We start from the raw sequence: 24,656 nt of genomic DNA, 5'->3' as shown, positions 1-24,656 counted from the left end.
TTGAGACACCTGCTTCTTTAAAAATAACGAAAAGTTTGTTTGTAATTTTAGTTATTATAAGAAATAAGAACAGAAAGAGAACTGTCATAACTTAAATTTGTTATTACTGATATGGGCCCCCATATTTTGATAGCCCGGGGCTCCTACGAATGTAAATCAGGCCCTGAAAAAAAGACATTTATTAATTTGGGTCCTATCGGTCATTGGTCACTGTTGATGCTGATTCTAGGCCTTGTCTCTGCATCATGGGCAGTTCTGTCGGCGTTTCGGAGGTACACGCAGTTCCCATCTTCAGTACAGAATTGAGCAGGATGGGTGAGATTCAAAGGAGAAGCGTCTGTGCTCGTGCCCTGTTCGGGGCCAACAGGGACAATGAACAAGTAAGTCACCGATCCTCCCTTTTCAGCATTCTGATGATTCTGATGATTCTGATGCGTTATACGACCTTGAAGGGAACGGTTGGATAAGTTTTCCATGTCCACTGTCCCAGCGGCCCCGAATCGGGCAACAGCCACCCCTCCTTCCACGTTTCCCTTCATGAAGCCTCATATATAGGAGCGTATGTGCAAGGACTGAGCTCCCCTACTGACTTCGACCTTGAAGATGGAAGCTGCATCTAACTCCGAAAAATCTTAATCATTACCGACACCTTCATTGTGCAAAGACCCAAGGGCAGAATGTATGTCAACAAAATTCGTTTGTATTTGGTCTCTTTTTAATGCGGAATGAATGGAAATAAAATGTTTGGATGATTGTTTCTTTCAGAGAAGAAAACATCCCAGTGAGAATTCAAATGGAAGTGTAACCATTCGTTATATAAGCTTTCGTAATATTTCCCGCTTTCTCCCGTATTCCTTTACAGTCCTACATGTTCCGAGGCGAGGTTTAACGCCATCTGCCACGAATAACACTCATAAACAGTTCATCGCAAACCCGCTCCTTTATATAGGAGTATATTATATATAGCATATATATACTAAACTCCACATATCCACAAGAAAATATTGTAAACACTCACACAATAGATACGGTACACCAAAAAAAAAAAAAGAACTGTTCGCAAATTCGTTATCTACTGCATAATTTATGGCCACGCAGTGTGTTAACACTCGGCAATTAGTTGTTACGGCAACCCCAAACTGCGTCATCTCACCCTTTACGAAACTGCCGTATACATTATCACGTCTTAAGTGATTAGATATTGGGGTTTGGATTGATAATTGGATTTCCTGAACACTTATAACATGTAAGTGCAAAGAATTATGGCGCTATCGCTAATTTACACATGCGCTTCATTTCAACACGCACTAAGTCTTGAGTGTCTTCACTTACCGTTGGCTGGCAGCGGATCGCAACAATGTGATTATGTCGCTGCCGGCTGGCTAACATCTAACGACTTGTCTTCAACTGGACACTCACTGGCTGTGACTAATTCTGACTGCTGACTGCTAATGCCGGTCCTCGCCAGCACGGTGATTCTTGGTTCCGAGTCTCACAGAACTCACGATTTAATCTATAGTATGACGTCCTGGGAGCTTCAATGACCTTTCCCTTGAGTCAGAGTTACTTTACGACTGACGGTTTACCGTCAATCAGTTCATCTTGGCGCCAAGACCTTTGAGACCCAAAACCAGTGTTTCCTTTTCTAAACCGAACAATTGCTTTCATAGTCCTTATGTAACATTCTCTCTGACGACAGGACTGGTCTGTCGTTTACAATTGCTGCTGGCACTCAGCAGCACAGTCATTCTCGGGTCCGACTCCCACTGGACTCATGACCACATTTTACTGTCTCAGCTTCCAGACCCCCAAGATGGAGGGCCAAGTCTCTTTATTTATATCCCCCAGCTACAGGTGGCTCACTTATACCCCCAGGTACTGCGTTTCCTTTTCGTGGCCTCCTACGATTCGCAGGGCTACGGTGGAGGTATTCGAACGCTCCTCCTCACGGTGTCTAACTCTGACTCGACTGGTGGCCTCGTTATATAACCTCAGTGCTGACCGCATAGAAAACTTAATATCCAACAGTTCCTCAATTGCTGCGTGCGTTGCTGCGGAAATCTGTTTACAGGACCGTTGCTTAGTAATGGCCGCATCCATTCTGGCTTTCAGCTCTCATGTCACAATATGGAGAGAGATTTATAATGGAAAATATTATAAAATCGGATCAGCACTCTTCAAACTAGTTTTTGTTCGGATCTTAGATACTGACATAGCGCCCTTCTTCCGTTCTCCGGCACTGTGGAAATTCCTGCTGACATTTTGACGTTTTGTCTCAGCTCTGGACCGGAACTCGTATATCGAATCAGCAGTCACTGCCTTTACATGTGGTCGTTTTCTTCAATAATTTTGTTGAAAAGTGTAACGAAGTTTCTTTACCCCTCACTTCTGTCAAACAGCAATGCGCCTTTAAAAATGACAAAGCTACACGTAGATGCTAACGATAGACTGACACACAACTGCCAAATCATATAATCACGTGACCCAGCACGTGTCATGTCACAACTGCTGATCCTTGCTTTATTAAGACATCAATCCGGTTTAAAAATTTTCAGACTTCGTGCATAACAGACGCAGATGGCTCGGATAAGGAACTTACTGTGTTAGTTCACATAGCATCGATAAGGGTTTAGCAGGCCTCGCCTGTTCCAACAGTTCTCGTTCCGTATATAAAGCAACTTCTTTACTATTTCCACGCTGGTCAGTGCTAGATGACTATTATTAATGATGAATATAAGGGAATGTTCATAGACTAACTGACCAAGCTCTAACCTTGTCCCTTGCTTATAACATCTCGCTACGGACCACGCAGAACACACAGTTCCTGAGTTGCATGTGTATCCATTGCCGCGGGAACGTGTTTATTGAGACATTCGCTAGGAGAAGTCGTCTATTCTTGCTTACTAAGAATCTGCTGCCTAGCACCGGACGTCGTTCTGTTGTCTGTTTCGCGGCCTTGCCCTAGAAATGAATGTTGTTTCAGAGCCGTAAGCTAGCAACGGCTGTTTGTCTGGCTCCATCACAGTTCTTGCTTTGATCAAATATGTAACAGTACGATTTCGATCATGTAACGATTTCTATCACGCGGTATCGTAGTTGGTTGAGGCACTAAGCTACAAGTCTGAAGGTCGCGGATTCGAGTACTGATGAGGCGGATTTTTTTTTTCAATTTACTTGATCTTTCCAGCCGCACTATGGCCTTGTGGTTGACTCAGCCTCTAACAGAAATGAGTACCAGGAATCTTCCTGGGGGGTTAAGGGAGGCTGGAGCGTAAGGCTGACCTTACCGACATCTGTGAAGCGATTATCTAGAGAAAATGGGGGAGCTTCGACGTCTCACAACCGTATGGGCCTGTTACAGGGATAGCTTGACTTTTACCTTTACCTTGAAGTTGTTTGTTTAGAGCTGATTTCTTTGACGTCAGAACGTCATGAATTTCCAAGACCTGTAGGAACGGAAACACGCACGCGCACAAGAATAAACACTGAATTACTTTATTAACGCGACAAGAAATTTGTGCCGGTTCTGGAATTTGGACGAATATTTATTGGACACTCACTCTTTACACTCACAAATACAACTGTTCACACTTGTAACGTCTTCTGACGTTTCTTCTTCAATGTCACAACCCTCTCGCAACGCTAATCTCGGTGAAGTGTCTTCTGCTCTGCTCGGAGCTCAACTGTCCTTAGCTCTCGTTGGTCTGAGTCTGAGTCTCATTTTACGACCGACGGTCAGTCGGCCAGTCTGTCTTGGTCTGTCTGGGGCTTACTACCAGATCTTCATTACTGTTTGACAGTTGCGGTCTTGTTATTTGTGGGAGCCCTCTCTGACGAGAGGACGGGTCTGACTTTTGTATATGCTGCTGGTCCTTGCCAGTGCAGTCCTTCTCTGGTCCGAGACTCTTGGTACTCGCGACCATATTTTACTGTCTCCGATTTGAGACTTCCCTCTTCGTCGCCTCCTACGACTCGCAGGGTCACGGTGGAGGTATTCCTGCTGGTCTCTTGTCGGATGCGAACTGTTATATCCTGCATTCGGACTGAATAGGGAACACCTTGTCGAAGGGTTAATTTCGCCCGCTGCTATGCAACGAATCCCTTGTTGCCGCGGGAATACGTGTCTCTCTCAAATAATTCGTTTTTAACGGTGGAAACCTCACTGTTAGAATTTCATTTCCGGGTCAACGATTTCCTAGGCATCGCTGCCTAGGAAATGCTAGCCGTTGACTAGTCATGAACGTCTTATAGTTCGGCTTTCAAGCAGCACGTCACAATACTATAGCCTATGCAAGAAATCAGTGTTTGTTTCAAGGTCAGGTCACTTAGCAATTATGGCAGATAAATTGGCACTTGGGAGGATTTTTTTTCGAGTACTTCGGTTTCCCCTGTCAATTTTCACTACACCAGCTGCTTGAAATTAATTACACATCAATTCCTGACGCTATCTCATCTCCGGAACGACAGTGTTGTTAAGTAACTAAAACAAACTCCGTGGTTTTAGTCCGCAAGCGAACTATACTTACCGAGCAATCGCCGCTTGTCGGTGAAGTTAGTTCCAACGTTAGCGGATAGAGTGTGTCGCATAGTCAGCGCAACAGATCCCCACGGCCGTTAATCTCGGTTTTCTAGACCATGTTAAGTAATGGTGTCGCAGTAAGCAGGAATTGTGAGTTTAAATTGGCAAAATTAAGTTCGCAAGAGATAATGCAGTATGATACGTCACTTCCGGGGCAAAACCTTCATTCAGGTGATCTTATCGTTTTATTTTGATATGATGAGACTAATTTCTAACTCTGTGCATATCAAGGCAAACAATTTGTATCGAGCTTCTCTTCATGGAAAGAGTCAAAACTAGCCTAACATAACATTAACGCGTCAAGTTTGTCGTCTGTGGCGGCCATGTTGAAATCGACTGTAGCTCCCATCAGAGTGAACATGAGAAGTTAAAAGAATAAAAAATTGTTGAACTAAACAACATCAGTTATTTGTTTAACCTCTTCCATGCTACAAACAACATATCTAATTAGGAAAAACTATTAATTTTTGCTCCGAGCCATTCCCGAGTGTACTAACATTAATGACAATAAACTCTCCTGCCATCTATTGGCAGTTCAAGACAAACGAAAATGCGAAAGGAAAACGTGGCGTCTAGTGTTCTATATGAAAGAGCATAAACGGATTAAATGCTATGTAATAACGTTTATTGTGTTTAAAAATTCCTGGAAAGAGAACATGTCAGCTCATATCCCTTAAGTTTAAAATTATAAGACGATAACTGTATAATTAATTGATAGTAGCGTACTAAAATAAGTCAGGCGGGGTAGCTGATTACATCACTCTGTTTATAATTCTCAGAATATGGACCCTAGCACTTTTTTGATCGATTATCCTAGAAGTAAAATTATGAGATCACTATTTCAACCATGAAAAATTGACAGATGTTTACTGAATTTTATATCAATGTTATGCCATTAGATGCCATCCCGTCATACTTTTCGATATCCTACAATCACTAATAACAACATGGCGGAAAGGCGAACTTGAGAGGTACTTACTTACTCATGAAGGTGAACCCTTCTGGAGGAGCACCCAATTCTGCAACTATTCAAGAATTTCCCAGCACTTTATGGAACTCGAGGGTTCATTGCCGTGTTCACAAGAGCCCTCCACTGGTCCCTATCCTGAGCCAGATCGATCCAGCCCATACCATCCCATCCCATCCCATCCTATCTCTCTGAGGTCCATTTTAATATTGTCCCACCTACGTCTTGGTCTTCCCAGTCGTCTCCTTCCTTTCAGCTTTCCCACCAATATTCTATATGCAGTCCTCCTCGCCCCCATTCGTGCTACATGCCCTGCCCACCTCATCCTCCTTGACTTGATCATTCTAATTATACTTGGAGAAGAGTACAAGTTATGAAGCTCCTCATTATGCAGTTTTCCCCAACCTCCTGTCACTTCATCTCTCTTCGGTCCAGATATTCTCCTCAACATCCTGTTCTCAAACACCCTCAGTCTTGGGAGATACATGGTAATACATTTTCGAAAAAAAGAACATATGCAGCATTTTCAAGGTAATTTCGGTGGAATGTGAACTAACAAAATGGCGGAAGTGCTTTTTTTTTTTTCGTTTCGCTTTTGATTTGATCTCGATAACTAACGGCATGTGAAGATTGGTACGAAGGTAGATATCAAAGATACCTACAAATTTGGCAAGGAATATTGTTTGCAAGTCAAAAATTAGAAACATGACGTCTCTGCGAAATTTACAGAATGTATCCCACAACGTAGGAGGTGTACCTAGGCCATATGAAAAAAGTTCTTCAAAAAATAAAAAAAAAAAAAAAACAATTATAGTGATAGATGTGCAAAGTAGAAACGCCGGGCTCCATGATCTTGCTTGATAATTCTTGTTTTTGTTATCTTCCCATATGAGGTGTACGACGTAAGATTTGTAGTTTTTGAAGGCAGCGAAGATTTATATTGTGGTGTTCTGTATTACGACATTGTTTATTTCGATAGGTTCTTACATATTCCGATAGAAACAGAGGCGAAGGCAACAGGTTTCTATGAAAACATCGCCTACCGCTTACGAGATTATACGTCTCACAACCTACAAGCCAACAATGCATATGTAGAAAGTGCTTTGGTTGTCATGCTTACCGTTGCTTTCGTAATTCTCAGTGTAATGCATAATACTTTCAACATACTGAAGTCAGTGGCTTCAAATCTTCCTAAATAGTGATTATACGAGTACGATAAGAATTGAAGAGACCCAGGATGACAGGACTTCGTCCAGTAAAGCATAAACTGTATACAGTTCATGTAGGGCTTGAATATAGCGTAGAAACTAAACGTAAAATTATACTTGAACTGAATTAATTAAGCATCAAGCCATGAAGATACGAGAGAGGGTCAGTAATAAGTCATAAATGGGATATAAAACGTAAAACTTGAACTTGGAAAAACATTTATTTCTCGACATATCCTCCACCAACATTAATACATTTTTTTATTGCTAGTGGGGTGGGACTAAGTCCCTTGTACTGCGGCCACTTCTTGCCTATTGTACTAGCCCCAGATGATAGGTGATTCACAATGAGAAAAGAGCAGTGCCCAGCCGTACACATAAATAATACTGAAATTCCACAATCATCAACAGTAAAGTATCTTGGACTACACCTGGACTCCAGGCTTACTTGGAAGCAGCATATAACCAAAAAAAGGAAACAGGTAGACCTAAAAGTAAAAGACATACATTGGATCATTGGAAGTAAATCCAGCACATCGCTAGATAGTAAAGTACTTCTATACAAGACCATCATAAAGCCTATTTGGACCTATGGAATCGAACTATGGGGATGCGCCAGTAAATCGAACATAGCCATAATGCAACGAAGACAGTCCAAAATACTGCGGATGATCACAAATGCACCTTGGTATGTGTCAAATCAGACCCTACATGACGATCTCAATGTACCATTCGTCAAAGAAGTCATCCAAGAAAGAAGCATAAAACACCACGATAAACTAGGACACCATAGCAATACATTACTGCAGCCCCTACTGGAACAACAACAACGAAGAAGGCTAAAGAAATTATGGCCCGCAGATCTACTTGATGGTTAGAGGATCTCTCATTGGAGGAGCCCTCATCACGACACAATAAGCACACGAGGACGGTGTTTAAATTAGCAAATTAGCTAAAAGAATGTATTTATTCTGATTGCTAATAAATATATATAAAAAAAAGGATGATAGGTGAGGGTGATTGTGGAGCAATTGGTGGAATGAAGATTGGCAGGGGAAACCGAAGTACTCGGAGTAAACCCGCCCCAGCGCCACTTTGTCTACCACAAATCCCACTTGACCAGACCCGGGATCGAACCCGGGCCGCCGCGGTGGAAGTCAGCGACTAACCGCTTGAGCTATGGCGCTGCCTAACATTGATACGTTAGTCCATCGCTTTACCAGTGCGTCGAAACCCGCAGCACCGAATTCGTTCGTCTGCTATCTCAGCCACCTCCGCACATAGGTCACAAGCTCTTCGTCATAACCGAAACGTTTGCCACCAAGGTGGAACCGCTTTAAGCAACAAACACTCCCCAACAGGAAACATTTCTTTATGAAAATCCTTTCCATTGAGTCCTTTTGCCCATAATAAAAAGCGTACAACAGAACGCCGCTCTTCGGTATCACATTCCTCAAGCACGGTCGCCCATTTTGACTACTAAAACCATTATCTGAACATGCGCATGGGCGGCTGTTACCTAGATTTTTCTCTGCTTTGAAAAATATAAGTGTATATACAAGAAAGGCCTAGGCAATGCCCATCCGACCGTCTGTAGCACATTCTTATAAACATCTTATTCTATCACAGTTTCTCAGGCTTCTACAGGTCCACTGAGCAATCTGAATTGGTTGATTCCCGTTGAATTTTGTTGTAATGTTGTTCGTGAAGCTCGACGACTTTCCACTGGTGTCTTACCATTGCTTTAGCGTCCCCGGAGCTTATCACTAACTTGATTATCGTCACCAATATGTTCTTGACTTCGTCCCCCATCTGAATGGACTCCAACTCCTCTAGGGATTTCTCTAACACTGTCTGGTCCAGATATTTGAGTCCTGCTGCTATCCGTGGTCATCTTCCATTGTCTTCTACCCAGGTTCCATTCGATCGGCTGGCTCGGGACTTTACTATTTCACTTCTCTATGTTAACCCACTCTTTTCGTCCTTTTGGCTTTTTAAGAGGAGGTAAGTTCCTCATGCCGGTCAAGGTAGCCGAGCGGTCTAAGGCATGCACTGTCTTCGCTCCCTCCGAAGCCGGGATCGTGGGTTCGAATCCCACTCAGGGCATGGATGTGTGTGTGCGTTTTTCTGTGTTTGTGTACAGGTAGAGGCCTTGCGACGAGCTGATCACCGCCCAAGGAGGCCTACCGTATGTCTAAGATCTAGTAAACCGAAGTGAAACGGAGAGTTTCATGGAGGTAGACCTAGGCCCAAACGAGGGCTGTAGCGCCAATGAAAAAAAAAATTCTCATATCACGTTCAACGTATACTCGGAGACTTTCAGTACCTGAAGAGAACGCAGGATTCGGCCGCCAGGTTTGGGGCCATTTTCAACAAATTTCCCTGCTTCCAAAAATCCGACATTTCTATGAGCCATGATTTGGTTGAATTCTTTCTGTTTTTTTAATTACCGGGTATCGCTCGCTGTTTGCTCTGTGATTATCATTGCAATTTAGGCATTCTTAACACAAGATCCTTCATGTTTTGCTTCTCCGCATGAGAAGCATTGTTGTTCCTTCGTAAAAAATTTAAATATGTGGTAAAATTTCCAACATTTGTAATAATGTCGTAATTCTGCAACAAAAGTAGGAGCTTCAGTTTCAGTATTGCAAAAATATACACGTGGGAACAATTCCTTAGTTCTAAATGTCAAACATTTCGCTTAGTGGGGGTGGAGTCCAACTGGGTTCACTCGGCACGGCGGCCACTCAGTGGCCTATTGTAGCCTGCCCCGTGTGATTATGATGATGGAGAATTTAGTGGAATGAAGATTGGCAGGGGAAACCGAAGTACTCGGAGAAAACCCGCCCCAGCGCCACTTCGTCTACCACAAATACCACTTGACCAGACCCACGATCGAACCAGGGCCACCGCGGTGGGAAGCCAGCGACTAACCGCTTGAGCTATGGCGCGGCCAAATGTCAAACATACTGTCCTCGACTCTTTTTGCATACATCTTTCTCTCTTGACTTCCTCGTTCGTCTCTTTAAGCCTCATCTTGAGTTTGACTGCGTCAGTGATTATCCGAGTAAAGCTCTTGCATCAAACTGTCTAATTCTATATCCTCGGGTACATCTTCAAGCTACCTAGACTCTCATGAAGTTGGATTGTGCTGCTACCTAGTAATAATAAAAAACAGGAAACAAACTCCGTCGTTTTAGTCTGCAGGCGAACTATACCGACAGAGCGACCGCCGCTTGTCAACGAAGTTAATGCCAACTTTAGCGGATAGAGGGTGTCGCACGATCAGCGCAACGGATCCCCACGACCGTTAATTTCGGTTTCCTAGACTGGAGCCGCTATTTCCTTGAAATATCTACTCAATTATCCTCACGAGGCTGAGTTAGTAATACACACAGGAAACGTATTACGTCAATTATAGCTGTTTTGCTTCCATTTGTGACATTTACTAACTCGCCTTCGTATATGGCAGAGTGGACGCGTAGCTTTACCATTCTTAACCTTGGTACTAACTAGAGGTGAGCGATCAGCTTGATGCTCCGGCCGCTTAACCCCTAAAGCAGCTACCCAGTACCTACTGGGTAGTAACCTGGGTGGGCCTCGGAGCCCGGCTGGACGCTGTGGAGAAACTTCTCTTGTCCCTGATGGGAGTCGAAAACTGATTCCTCGGTCCTCCAGCTCGTAGCAGAGTCCTACTAATAAACAGTAATCATATAAATGATAATCATGGCAGGAGGGCGTACTGTCACGGTGTGGGCGACTTGAGCCAGTTCCGAATTCCACTGCAAACCCGACCATCTATTTTCAGGTCTCCCAAATACATCTTCTTCCTCAAAGTCTGTATTGTATTGCTTCTATAGGCGGTCAATTATCTTCGTTACTCTCCATACAGGCTCCCCATTGCCTTCTACATGACTGTGTTTTTCTGCGTACGGAGACGTCTTCAGACTGGCCGATCCCCGATCCGTGGAGTCCTGTCAAATGTCTACAAATAATATTTCTAAACCAGGAGAACAGGAGACCTTGAACGCCACTGGTCTGTCGTGCCATATAGGCAGAATTCTTAAGCATTTAAGCGTCTTAACCTGTTAATTATGGAATTGTTAATCACAATATTAGCCAAAGGTTCGCCGTAGTTGATTTTCTTGGATTTGACGTTCTCAAATGGGGACTACAACTACGAAGGGTATTGTATTCTGGAACGTGACGCCATGTATTCCAATAGGACACCGACGTTTCGGAAGACCGTACTGCTTAAACCTTCTGGATCGACGACTGAGCCAAACAAGAATCAAGTCTGTTTCGTATAGTAACATTTCCATTCTACATAATGAGCTATTTTGAAATACATTATGCTTTCGCACTTGTATCCTGTGCACTGTACCACTCCATTGTTTCGCGTGGAAATATATAGGATGCCCGGATGAAAGTTATCCAAAATAAAATCACTGTATCTCAGAAATAATTCATTATACTCATTAATGGGTTGCACCATTACAAAGGGAAAATATCAAAGTTTTTTCTGAGTATATAATTTTCTCAATAAATTTAAATGTGGGCTCCCTTGGTGGCACGACAAATATCAATACTTGAAGCATGTTTGGTGTTACCATAGCCACAGCGTCCCTTATGCGGGCTTTCAGGTGTTGAATGTCGTTGATATTAACCTGGCAGACAATATTCTTCACATAACCCCACAAGAGAAAACCCACTGGGGTTAAATCTGGCGACCTAGGAGGCCAAGCGATTGGTCCACCTCTGCCAATTCATATCCCAGCCATCTCTCTGTCCGGGTGATTCCTAACATAGTGGCAAAAATTTGGCGGCGCATGCGCGTAAGACGGGTATTAAAAAGAAATTTCCAGAGTTTTCCTTTCCGATGACATAAACCGGATACGTGTATGACAATTAGTTTCCGAGATATACATTTTTTATTATGGATACCTTTCATTCGGACACTCTGTATGTACACGTATTTCACCATACGAAAATAAAATTGTACGGTTCAGTTGACAGAGAGAGAGAGAGAGAGAGAGAGAACCACTTCACATTGACACGCAACAGTTTACGATTCTTGAACCAAGAAGTGGACAGTAAACGTGCCGATATGTTTATATAACAAGGACAAGGTGCCAAGATTTGTTCTCCGTACTTGCCCTTGCACTTAACATGTCTGGTGACATGATAACATTTGACTCTTAGCAAAGAAGATAACGAATGCCAAAAGGACGAGTATTTCTTCTCGAGCACCCAGCTGATTAGCTCAGCGAATATCGAATTTGGCAGGTCCATGGATCGAGACCCAGAATTCGATATCTCGAACGAGGTTTCTCGTGTTGTTTCTCATTCAGCAGGATTCTACCTTGAAACAGGGTTTCACCCATAAAAGCTTCCAGATTTATATTCATCTTAACAACAGTAAGCTTGTAATATTTGATGTTGACACTTCCCCTATCCTATCTTATGATTTCCCATGTAGCCCACTCTCCCTCCCTTCCTATTCTTATATAGCTGGGTGTTTTTCGACTGGTGGCTCAGTCTGCAGCCACCCGCTAAAGCTGGATCCTCGCTCGAGGATTTTTCTACCTCGAAGATGGTGATATGTTCCTCTGAAACGTCGGTTTATACAACATCTATACGGAGCCACACCCCATGTTTATCGTGTTACACATATACTAGGTTCTTCCAGCCTCGCATTAAAGATTATCATAACAATAATAATTGTAACAATCAACTATTTAATTTTTCCTAAGAACATATTTGCCGGTGTCCTCAAGCTCGGGTTTACACTCAAGTTCGAAACATGCACTGCACAGACAAATGTGCAATTAGTGACCTTTGACAATTTGACGGCGTGCAGTTTCGTGTCTGTGTGTCTAAAGGCGCGTCCACATTACTCATGCTCGTGCTCGTGTGATTCGCTATGCTCGCGAGTACTGTGGACGATATGACAAGTCACGAGACAAGCAAATTTAAAATTTTTAATTAATAAACTATAGCCAGTAAATTAAAATACGACTACAGACTTTACACACTACGAGTAAATATACGGATCCTCACGCGCCGAAGCCTGGCGAGCAACTTAAGTAGTGTGGACGAAGATTTACGGGCACAAGTAAAAGCCTGGCGAGCACGAGTAATGTGGACGCGCCTTAAGAGCATAAAAGAGATACACACCTTCCAGCTTACCAGATCCTGGCTGCGATGTGCAGACGTGTCAATGGGGAGGGAAGGAGACAGAAAGGTCAATATTCTGGGAGGGCATAGTATCGGTCATTCTAAGCAAGAGAAGTGTACATGTACATGTGTCTTATTCGGAACGGTTTCCGAGATACAGGTATTTCACTGTACAGTACACAGTACACTGTGCAGACGAGCAACACGCCATGTCCTCACACGAGTTGCACCGAGATAGAGCTATTTCACTGTACAGTACACTGCACACTGTACAGAGAGCAACACGCCATGTCCTCACACGAGTTGCATCGAGATAGATTTATTTCACTGTACAGTACACTGCACACTGTACAGAGAGCAACACGCCATGTCCTCACACGAGTTGCATCGAGATAGATTTATTTCACTGTACAGTACACTGCACACTGTACAGAGAGCAACACGCCATGTCCTCACACGAGTTGCATCGAGATAGATTTATTTCACTGTACAGTACACTGCACACTGTACAGAGAGCAACACGCCATGTCCTCACACGAGTTGCATCGAGATAGATTTATTTCACTGTACAGTACACTGCACACTGTACAGAGAGCAACACGCCATGTCCTCACACGAGTTGCATCGAGATAGATTTATTTCACTGTACAGTACACTGCACACTGTACAGAGAGCAACACGCCATGTCCTCACACGAGTTGCATCGAGATAGATTTATTTCACTGTACAGTACACTGCACACTGTACAGAGAGCAACACGCCATGTCCTCACACGAGTTGCATCGAGATAGATTTATTTCACTGTACAGTACACTGCACACTGTACAGAGAGCAACACGCCATGTCCTCACACGAGTTGCATCGAGATAGAGCTGTTTCACTGTACAGTACACAGTACACTGTACAGACGAGCAACACGCCATGTCCTCACACGAGTTGCACCGAGATAGAGCTATTTCACTGTACAGTACACTGTACACTGTACAGACGAGCAACACGCCATGTCCTCACACGAGTTGCACCGAGATAGAGCTATTTCACTGCACAGTACACTGTACACTGTACAGACGAGCAACACGCCATGTCCTCACACGAATTGCACCGAGATAGAGCTATTTCACTGCACAGTACACTGTACACTGTACAGACGAACAACACGCCATGTTCTCACAGGAGTTGCACCGAGATAAAACTATTTCACTGCACAGTACACTGTACACTGTACAGACGAGCAACACGCCATGTCCTCACACGAATTGCACCGAGATAGAGCTATTTCACTGTACAGTACACTGTACACTGTACAGACGAACAGCACGCCATGTTCTCACAGGAGTTGCACCGAGATAAAGCTATTTCACTTCACAGTACACTGTACACTGTACAGACGAGCAACACGCCATGTCCTCACACGAATTGCACCGAGATAGAGCTATTTCACTGTACAGTACACTGTACACTGTACAGACGAACAGCACGCCATGTTCTCACAGGAGTTGCACCGAGATAAAACTATTTCACTGCACAGTACACTGTACACTGTACAGATGAGCAACACGCCATGTCCTCACACGAGTTGCGAAGTGCATTTGATGTTGACGGTAGAATTTTCGAAAATGTATTATACTTAGCAAACTGTACCAACTTTGTCATTTGAACAATAAATACCGGTATCAGAAACAGTACGTAATATCTCTTGAGAGAGAGAGAACTAAAAACATACATTTCTCAGTAACAGCACGTTTATACTCAACAGAACTTTATGGTTTGCAATATGCACGTGACACAAATAACAGTGAACAGTACGTAACTGGAAGCAAAAGTCTGAGGTAAAATGAAACCTGTTTTAAGACAAAGGGAAAAAAAGATCAGTGTTCCTTTTGAGCTGTAATTGCGTTTTTGTGACTAGGACGAGACGGGGCTGATTCTACCCGGGAAGTTTGCCTCGGAGGCACAACGCACTGTGTGGAATGTAGCAGAGCTCGAAAACCGCGAAGTTTTAGAACTGCGATTAGCAAACCGGTAAGGGATCGGTGCCCACGAGATAGCACAGGCAAACCCAGAGGCCTCCTTGGGTGGCATTTTTGCAACATCCCCCTATTTTTGTTACATTAACATTAGTTTATGTTATTATCCTGTCCTTATTGTATAGTGAGACCCTACTGGCTGGACGACCGAGGGGTCGCAGTTAGAGTCCCGGTGGGGTCGAGAATTTTCTCTTCTCCACGTCGTCCAGACCGGCTCTGGGGTCCACCCAACCTCCTGTCCGATGGGTACCGGGGGCTGTTTCCCCGGGGGTTAAGCAACCGGGGCGTGAAGCTGACCACTCATCTCCAACTAGTACCGAGGTCAAGAAAATGTGGATCTATGGATCCACTCCCCCATACGCCTTCATGGCGTAGTGCTTAACTATTCGCCTGTCCTTATCGGGACCATTAACTGCGAATGAACTAAACACGTTACCAAAGACGTGAACAAAAGCATTTAATAAGAATTACGGTTATCGCTACAGAGTCCGGAAATTTCATGTTCTTAATCGTAACGATTATAATCTGTTTCACCCAGAGGGGGTGAGGGAGGGGGGCTGAACTTACTGTCTTCCTGATGCGGCGTTTAAGCTTACCCCGACGCTGTTCATGACACTAACAACAGTGCCGTAAGTCAGAATTTCCTTCTGAAAGTTCCATTTTAATATTTCCAAACACAGGAATCAGTTTGTAGCACTCAGTGTTTGTCATGGAGGCAGAAGAAGAAGAGCAACAACAAAGACTTCGTTATATTCTATCACATTTCAAGGACACTGAGCTACATTACGCTTTCAAGGTCAATGCCCGTCTGGGTGTCGTCATTCAAATTTTTATTATTGATGGCGATAATTAGCTCTATTTGCTTAATCCGTTGATAGGAATCTTCTGTGTTTCGGATTTATGCTGGAAGTCGGCGTGTACAGCCTGTGCTAGGCATCAGTTGTAAACATGGATCAAGTCTGCGTTCATACAGACGATTTTATGAAAGCGAGAATTTGGCCTCAAGTTCGCAGGCGCGGTACGTCAATGTGCCAGAAAAATGTTCTTTACAATGTGACGTCACAACGGTGAACAGCGGAAGGTCAAACTTGGCACGACGATCACGGAAACTAGGCGCTAAATAAATACATATTAAGGTTCAGAGAGCTGATTTACATCGTAAAATCAGAAAGAAGCTTACTTAAAGGCCAGCTTCTATTCACGTAACCTACGTTAATCTAAACACCTGTTGAAGATAAATCTTTGTTAGATCCATTCTTCAACCAGTTTCTTCCTTTCGTACCTCTATCTCCTTCCCTTTCTTCTCCCGCATTTCCAAATAATATATTTTATTTACCAGTCCTATCGTCATTCATCTCCCTTTCCTTCTTCACTCTCCTTTACGTTAAAACAGTTCAAGGCGTTTGATACCCTGCTGAGTTTGCTTCAGTGTAGTTTGCAGACTCACTCACTCATAGACCTGAGCCCTTTTTCAGAAGCCGCCACTTGTGTAGCTACTCAGGAACTTCCCAGCAACCCAAAGGTTCATTAACGTGTTCACAAGAGTCCTCCACTGGTCCCTATTCTTAGCTAGATCAATCCAATTCACACCGTCCCATCCTATCGCTCTAAGATCCATTCTCATACACTCCACCCACCTACGTCTTGGTCTTCCCAGTGGTCTCCTTCCTTCCGGCTTTTCCACCAATATCCTATATGCATTCCTCCTCGCCCCCATTCGTGCTATATACCTTGCCAATCTCAACCTCCTTGACTTGATCATTCTAATTATACCTGGAGAAGTATAATTACAATGATGGAGTCAAGGAGGACGTAGTTTGTAGACAGACTGAAATAGAGCAAACGTTCCGATAGGTCATTTTAGATTTTCGTTTCCATGGAAACGCGGTGAGAAAGGGATAACGACATACTGCACGCCTCACCCAGAGACCTGACTCCATAGTTCAAAATTCGAGTCCGACTTGCAGGATAATTGTTTGGCTAACACGATGATTTGTTAAACTGTAGGGAGACGTTCTGGTCTAGAAAACCGAGATTAACGGCCGTGGATATCCGTTGCGCTGACCACGCGACACTCTCTATCAGAAAAAGTTGACACTAAAGTTCGTCGACAAGCGGCAGTCGGTATAGCTCGCTTGTGGACTACAGGCGACGGAGTTTTCTAGGGAGACGTGCCTAGAGAAGTCCGAAAAGTCGTAACTTTAAGAAGGCGACATTCCTGCCATGTTACGATATTTAGCTTGGTGAAATATTTGCATAGACTTTAACAAACTTGACTTTCTGTTTGTATAAAGATAAACTTCTTCTTTAGTTGGAGGCCAGATATGGTAATCTTCAAGGTTACCTATTATATCATGCGTGGTGTCATTTTATACGGAGATATTCCCAATCTTAGAACCGTTACGTCATCATACGGAAGGTGGGAGTCAGCCTTTATTAAAAAGAAAACAACAGAAGAAACTGCGTCATTTTAGTCCGCAAGCGAACTATATCGACTGAGCGACCGCCGCTTGTCGGCGAAGTTAGTGCCAACTTTTGCAGATAGAGGGTGTTCCGTGGTCAGCGCCACGAGTCCCCACGGTCGTTAATTTCGGTATTCTAGACCGGAGCCGCTATTTCCTTCAAATAGCTCCTCAATTATCATTACGAGGCTGAATGAACCCCGTTCCAGACCCACCACTTCTCGGAAAATCTAGTAGCGCCGGGAATCGAACCCGGACCTCTGGATCTGTAGCCAGAAACGCTGACCACTGTGTTTAATTGCCACGCCATGAAGATGTATGGAAGATGAAGGTACAGTTCAACGTATTCTTCGTTGTGGGTTATTTACCGACGCTTTAAGTACCAAGACTGCATAGCACGGAATGGTTAGATGAATTAAAAAGGATTTGGAAGGTGGCTGTCATGGCCCAGTTGAAGTACTATTCCGGCATTTTCCTCGAGATACTGAAGAAAACCACACAAACCTCAGTAAGGACGGCATATCCCCAGGTCAGGATTCGAACCAAGCACTTCCCGGTTACAAACGTTGAGCACGATCTCTCAACCAACGTGTTTGGTTCCAACTTCAGCACTGGGTGGAGGTGACCACTTTACCCCCTGGACAGGGGGCTGGGCGGGACAAAATCCGATATAGACGCTGATAGAGGAAAATCTCTTTGTGTCCTGTCGACCCATGACTGCAGTCTGTATCATAATGACTGTACCGACTGAAATATCCTGACTCCTATTAAATAAATATTAGAACATTTTTCGTTGACACGGTGTATTATGGGGTCCAGGAGGGTTAGGAAGAATGGGTTGAAGTATGCAATTTCTTTGGAATTAAAATTCTTGATCCTAAGCCTTGTCTACTACTATGAACCTTTCAGACCTACCATAACAGCACATGCCAGCTCGAATCATGCTTCTGCCGTGTGGAGGAGGGTTCGAATACCTCCACCGTGACCCTGCGAGTAGTAAGAGGAGACGAAAAGGGAAGTCTCGAATCTGAGACAGTAAAATGTGGTCATGAGTCCTGCGGGACTCGGACCTAAGAATGACTGCGCTGGCGAGGACCAGCAGCAACTGTAAAGGACAGACCAATCCTCTCGTCAGAAAGGATGTTACATGAGGACTATAACCGCAAGTGTTCAGTTGGAAAGTCTCTGACTTCTCTTCCAGGACCGTACAAGTTTACACTCTACACAGTTTAGGAAATTTGGACACAGCAAAATTTCCCAAAATAAATTTCTGGATGCGGATATGGTTCTCGCAGGGATAATTATGAACAGTACTACCTTCTGCAATGTCGTCGTGAAGTCTGGTGGAACGATTCAGAGAAACGTACTGCTTCCATCCTCAGGGTCGAAAAGTAAGGCGACCAAGTAACTAACAAGGTTGTTCATTTGGTTTATCTTCAACCCTGAATATGGAGGCAGTGCGCTCCTCCAAAACATTGATAAACTTCAACACCTGATTAAACGGCGTCATATTCAGAAGATAGCATTCTTCATGTACGAACAACTTCAGACGTTATCAACGTACAAGACAAGACAAAAGAAGACAATCTTTGGCTTGTGTATCCTGCTGTTTTTTGTTACAAATGAAAATACCGTACCATCAACACAACTATTTAGCATTTTCTGTTTTATTTTCCACTACATGTTTCGGACCTGACTACTGGGTCATCTTCAGGTGACACAACACACCAGTTCATTGAATTGTCATGCCTATATTCTATTGAACTGGGCCCTTCTTCATACATTCACACTTGGATGTGTGGTCAATTTGGCTCCTTGTCTGTTCATTAGTAAAATACAGTATTCTCGCCCAGCGTACTAAAGTATGCATGACATAAAAATGAATCAAATGCGACATAAATTGCGAAGGCGCGAGGGAGAGTCAGTAAATACGTGACAGATGGATACAAAAAGCAAAACATGTAGCCTCCAGCAACACTAATACACTTGTCCTATCGCTTTGCCAGTGCGCCGAAACCCGCAGCACAGAAGTCTTTTGTCTGTTGTATCAGCAACTTCCGCACCTCCGCTTCCACATCTTCATCATCAGCGAAACGTCTGCCACCCAGATGTGAACCGCCTTACGCGACAAACACTTCCCACCGTAAACAAGAAACATTTCTTTACGAATATTCATTTCACTGAATCCTTTTGCCCAGAAAGAAAAACGCACAACAGAACGGTGCTTTCAGTGGTACACTTCTCGAGAACGGTCGCCATTTTGACTACTGAAACCTGACTCTGAACATGCGCATGTGCGTCTGTTACCTAGACTGTCATGAAGCTTGACTCTGTTACTACATTGTGATATACATAGAAAACCTATTACATATATTACAGCCGTTTTACTTCCATTTGTGACCTATTTTCTGACTCTCCCTCGAAGATGCAGTTGCAATTGTATGTATGTATATAAGGTGTATTTTGTGTATGAACATTTAGATTCAGATGGTTATGCCTATTGCCTAGGTTAAAACATTTGTACGACATGGCATGTAGGACATTCGTGGCTTCCTGTAGTCGCGGTATGTTTGGCTTGATGATACTTGCTAGTCATGGTTTGGTTCGATGCAGTTTTTGGAGATTTGCTTGACTGCATAGTGGAAGTGCGTTCTGTCTTTCCGGTTGGTGTAGTGCTGTACAACTTTCTCTGGTACTCCTCCAACAGGATTCCTTCTTATGGGGTTGCTCTTATATCTTGTGAGGCACTATGCTACAAGCCGGAAGATCCCGGGTTCGATTCCCGATGAGGTAATTGAATTTTTCAATTGAACTAATCATTCCAGCCGCACTATGGCCCTGGGGTTGACTCAGTCTCTAACACAAATGAGTACCAGGAATCTTCCTGGGGGTATAGGGCGGCCGGCACGTAAGGCTGACAACCTCACCGCCATCTGCAACCCGACTGTCTAGAAAATGTGTGAGCCTCGACGTCCCACAACCCCACGGGGCTCCACGGCCGGTTACAGGGATAACTTCACCTTTGCCTTATATCTGTTATTACTTACTTACTTACTCATGAAGCTGAGCACTTCTGGAGGAGCCGCCAATTCTGCAGCTACTCAAGAATTTCCCAGAATTTTATGGAACCCGAAAGTTCATTACCGTGTTCACAAGAGCCCTCCACTGGTCCCTATCCTGAGCCAGATCTATCCAATCCATACCATCCCATCCTATCTCTCTAAGATCCATTCTAATATTGTCCACCCACCTACACCTTGGTCTTCCATGTGGTCTCTTTCCTTCTGGCTCTCCCACCAATATCCTATACGCATTCCTCGTCTCCCACATTCGTGCTACATGACGTTCTCACTTCATCCTCCTTGACTTGATCATTCTAATTATACTTGGAGAAGAGTACAAGTTATGAAGCTCTTCATTATGCAGTTTTCTCGAACCTCCTGTCACTTCATCTCTCTTCGGTCCAAATATTCTCCTCAACATCCTGTTCTTAAACACCCTCAGTCTATGTTCCTCCCTTAATGTCAGAGACCAAGTTTCACACCAATACAGAACCACGAGCAAAATTATAGTTTTGTATATTCTAATTTTTATGTTTTTGGACAACAGACGAGAAATCAAAAGGTTCTGGACTGAATGGTAGCAAGCATTACCCGAGTTCAATCGCCTCTTAATTTCCTCCTTGAATCAGGTTTCAATCTTATATCGTTGTTCCCAAATATCTGAACTGTGCCATATTTTCAAAACATCTGTTTCCTATCTTTATGTCATGATTTTGCCCTGCATTTCGGTCACGAGACAGCAACATATACTTAGTCTTCTCTGTGTTTACTTCTAGACCAACCTCTTTACTTGCGTCAGTTAAAGTTAGTGTTTTTCTTTATGGTATCTACATTATCACCTAGTAGATTCACATCATCCTCATAGACCAACAGCTGATGTGTCCCGTTTAATTTCAGTCCCACCTGGTTCCCCTGGACCTCCCTAATTGCATATTCTAAGGCAAAGTTGAAAACGAGTGGCGATAAAGCATCTCCTTGTTTTAGACCATTGTGGATAGGAAATTTATCAGACAAATGTTTACCTACAGGGACTTTACTATACGTTTCGTTTGAACACATTCTAATCAACCTAAGTAGTTTCAAGGGTATCCCAAACTCTATCAGAATATTGTACAATACTTCCCTCCTAACTGAATCGTAGGCTTTCTTGAAGTCTGTGAATTGCTGATGTACTGTTTCATCGTACTCCCATTTTTTCTCCAGTATCTGACAAATGCAAAAGATCTGATCTGTAGTTGATCTGTTACGTCGAAACCCACACTGATGATCCTCAATAATTTCATCTATATATGGACTTAACCTTGAAGGAAGAATATTGGACAAAATTTTATATGAAGTTGATAGCAGTGATATCCCCCGATAATTACTACAGTAAATTTTATCACCCTTCTTATGAACTGGTACAATAATAGACTCCTTTCACTGATCAGGCAATTTTTCTTTATGCCAAATAGAAGTAATTAGATTGTGGATCTTAGACCGTAATATTTCGCCTCCTGCTTGAATAAGTTCTGCCGGAATTTGATCACTACCTGGCGATTTATACCGTTTCAATTTTGCAATAGCACTTTCAAACTCAAAAGAGCTAGGATTAGGTACTAACGGCTCAGCTGTATGGATTTCTATCTGCCTAACAGCACTGACCCTATGGACATTCAATAACTGAGAGAAGTAGTTCCTCCACCTATTCAAAATGTTGTGGGAATCTGCAAGCAGATCACCATTCTCATCCTTTACTAAGTTACTGTGTAACCGTCCCCCTTCTATCTTTGTATTTATTTGCCGGCTTCGGTAGAACACTTGACTCTTCTCAGGACCGTGTCACGGCAATAACTGAGGCAACGAGAAAACTGCACATTTAAAACCAGTCCACTGCTAGAAATCAAAGACACTATTTCTGATCTCCACAAATTGTTTATTTCAGAAGCAAACACTATAACTTTATTATCAAGTACGGAGTAATGTGCCCTTTTTTATTATTATCAAAGATTAATCGAACCAAATAAAGACTGATAATTTAGATAAACTTGGAGAGTGCAGAGCAATGACGTCTGCCTCTGATGCTTCAAAATGCCAAGTCCTTCTGCCAACTCTATCCTGCGGGAGCGTCGCTTCATCCCCTGCATAGGATTTGAACCGACGGCCTTTCTTCCAGACAAGAATAGTTTCTTATTGGTTGATTTTAACAGGCCAAATCCATCATACAATCAGTACTAGACAATCACATAACGAACTTTGAGAATAAAGAGATCCAAAGATACAGAACCCAGTACCCCACATGTGAAAGCGGTTATTTCTTAGTTTAGGGTCCAATTACACCCTTCCGAAGAAACATTTATAACAGCTACCCTATTAACAAAACAAAATTTACATCTTCGGCAAACTACAGATTTGCCTTTTGTGGTGGCCTCTCTCCCTTTTCCGGTCACCCAAGCTGCAGGTAACAAAACAAGGCAGTTATTTCTGTCCAGATGCGAAAAGTAAATCATAACTTGCTAATGATCGGTCTCCCCAATAAATCAGTCACTCTATTGAAATGGCTAAAGAGGAACATAGCGTCAATTGAAGAGTTTTAAAAGGTTTGGACTGTCACAACTGCTAGGCTGGTAAACCCTCTTAAAGTCATTTATTCTTCTATACAGGTCTCTAATATTTTTGTTCTTACTGTTCATTGCAAGCTTATCAATTTTGTCTTTCACATATTCCCTCTTTTTTTCCTGAAATGCCTGCTGGTTTCACGTTTTATATTGTTCAGATTATCGCCATTTAACTCGCTTGGATCCTGTAACCATTGCAATTTGGTCTGCTTTCTTTGATCTAATACCTTTGAGCATCCTTCATCGAACCATGGCTTATGCTTCTTCGGTTCATAATAACCTACTCTCTCTTTGGCAGACATTTTTATATTCTGTCTAATAGTTTCCCAAGCTTTATTAACATCCCCCTCAGTTTCAAAGTTTTCCAAAGCCGTGAGCCTATTTGAGATTTCAACACAATACTGTTCTTTACCATCTACCTCATTTAATTTCTTGAGATTGAACCTCTCCATATGAACTCTTTGTGTTGTTTGTTTGCTCACTGCCAGTCTTTCCCTAACCTTTGCCACCACCAGGTAGTGGTCAGTATCACAATCTGCTGCCTTGAATGATCGGACATCAAGTATACTTGAGTGCCGTCTCCTATCTATCAAAATATGGTCTATTTGATTGTGTATCTTCCCATCAGAAATGTCCAAGTAAATTTATGGATGTTACAATATGGGAACATTGTACTTTTGACAGTGAAATTTTTGATGTGGCAAAGTTTACAACTCTAACTCCATTGTCATTACTAATTTCATGGAAACTCTTATTCCCAATCGTTGGTTTGAAAATGTCTTCCCTTCCTACTTTGGCATTGAAATTTCGTAGCAAAATTTTCATAGGGTACTTCGGGAATTTATCAAATACATGTTCTAGTTCTTCATATAATCTATCCTTTATGTCATCAATGTTATCTTCTGTTGGGGTGTGAACGTTCATAACAATGATATCACACCAGCGACCTTTTAGTATTATATACGATATCCTATCACTAACGAACTCTACCCTCTTAACTGCTGATACGATTCTCTTATGTACGAAAAAGCCTGTACCTAATTCATGATTTTCATTCCCCTTTCCATAGAAAAATGTACAGTCTCCTGCTGGTGCGATGCCACCTCCATCCCATCTGACCTCCTGTACTCCCGCTAAATCTAACTTATATTTTAAGATTTCTTCTGCCACTGCCCTGAGCGAACCTGCCCTATACAAACTTTGAACATTCCACGTGCCAAATCTCATATCCATTTTCATTAGCTTAGGCCGTTTATCCAAGGAATCAGTCCAGGTCCGAGGCTTTATGTTCATTTTCGTAACATAATGATTTTTTATGGTGAGGAGTTGTTAGCCCCACATCCAACCCCCTGCAGGCGTTCCTGTCATCTGTGGTACTATTTTGTGGTTTATCTGATATTGTACTCTGTGATCAATCTTTAGCGCTCTTTGTTTCAGGCGTATTTGCCCACTGTCGGGCTGCTTACATAAAGCAGGGAGAGGCGGGTATATTGCTTATGTGATTATGTTGGTTCTGTTAATGTTAAAATGTTCTTAAACCCGAAATATAAAACGTCTTATAAAGTTTTAGAATATAT

The 24,656-nt window shown here is 42.9% G+C and overlaps 1 protein-coding gene across 1 annotated transcript in view; it reads left to right on the top strand.

Moving 5' to 3' along the window:
• The first annotated feature begins 238 nt into the window (after positions 1 to 238).
• LOC117282521 overlaps positions 239 to 24,656 on the top strand; it is a 53,055-nt gene continuing 28,637 nt past the window's right edge. The window contains exon 1 of the mRNA XM_033752474.1: positions 239 to 380. Coding sequence (XP_033608365.1) covers positions 246 to 380 — 135 coding nt within the window. The 5' untranslated portion in view covers positions 239 to 245. The remainder of the gene's footprint in view (positions 381 to 24,656) is intronic.

This window comes from Cryptotermes secundus, unplaced genomic scaffold (genome assembly GCF_002891405.2).
Source record: "Cryptotermes secundus unplaced genomic scaffold, Csec_1.0 scaffold42, whole genome shotgun sequence".
Classification (NCBI taxonomy): Eukaryota; Metazoa; Arthropoda; class Insecta; order Blattodea; family Kalotermitidae; genus Cryptotermes; species Cryptotermes secundus.
The sequence above is the reverse complement of the archived record's forward strand: the minus strand, read 5'-3'. Positions and strand labels throughout refer to the sequence as shown.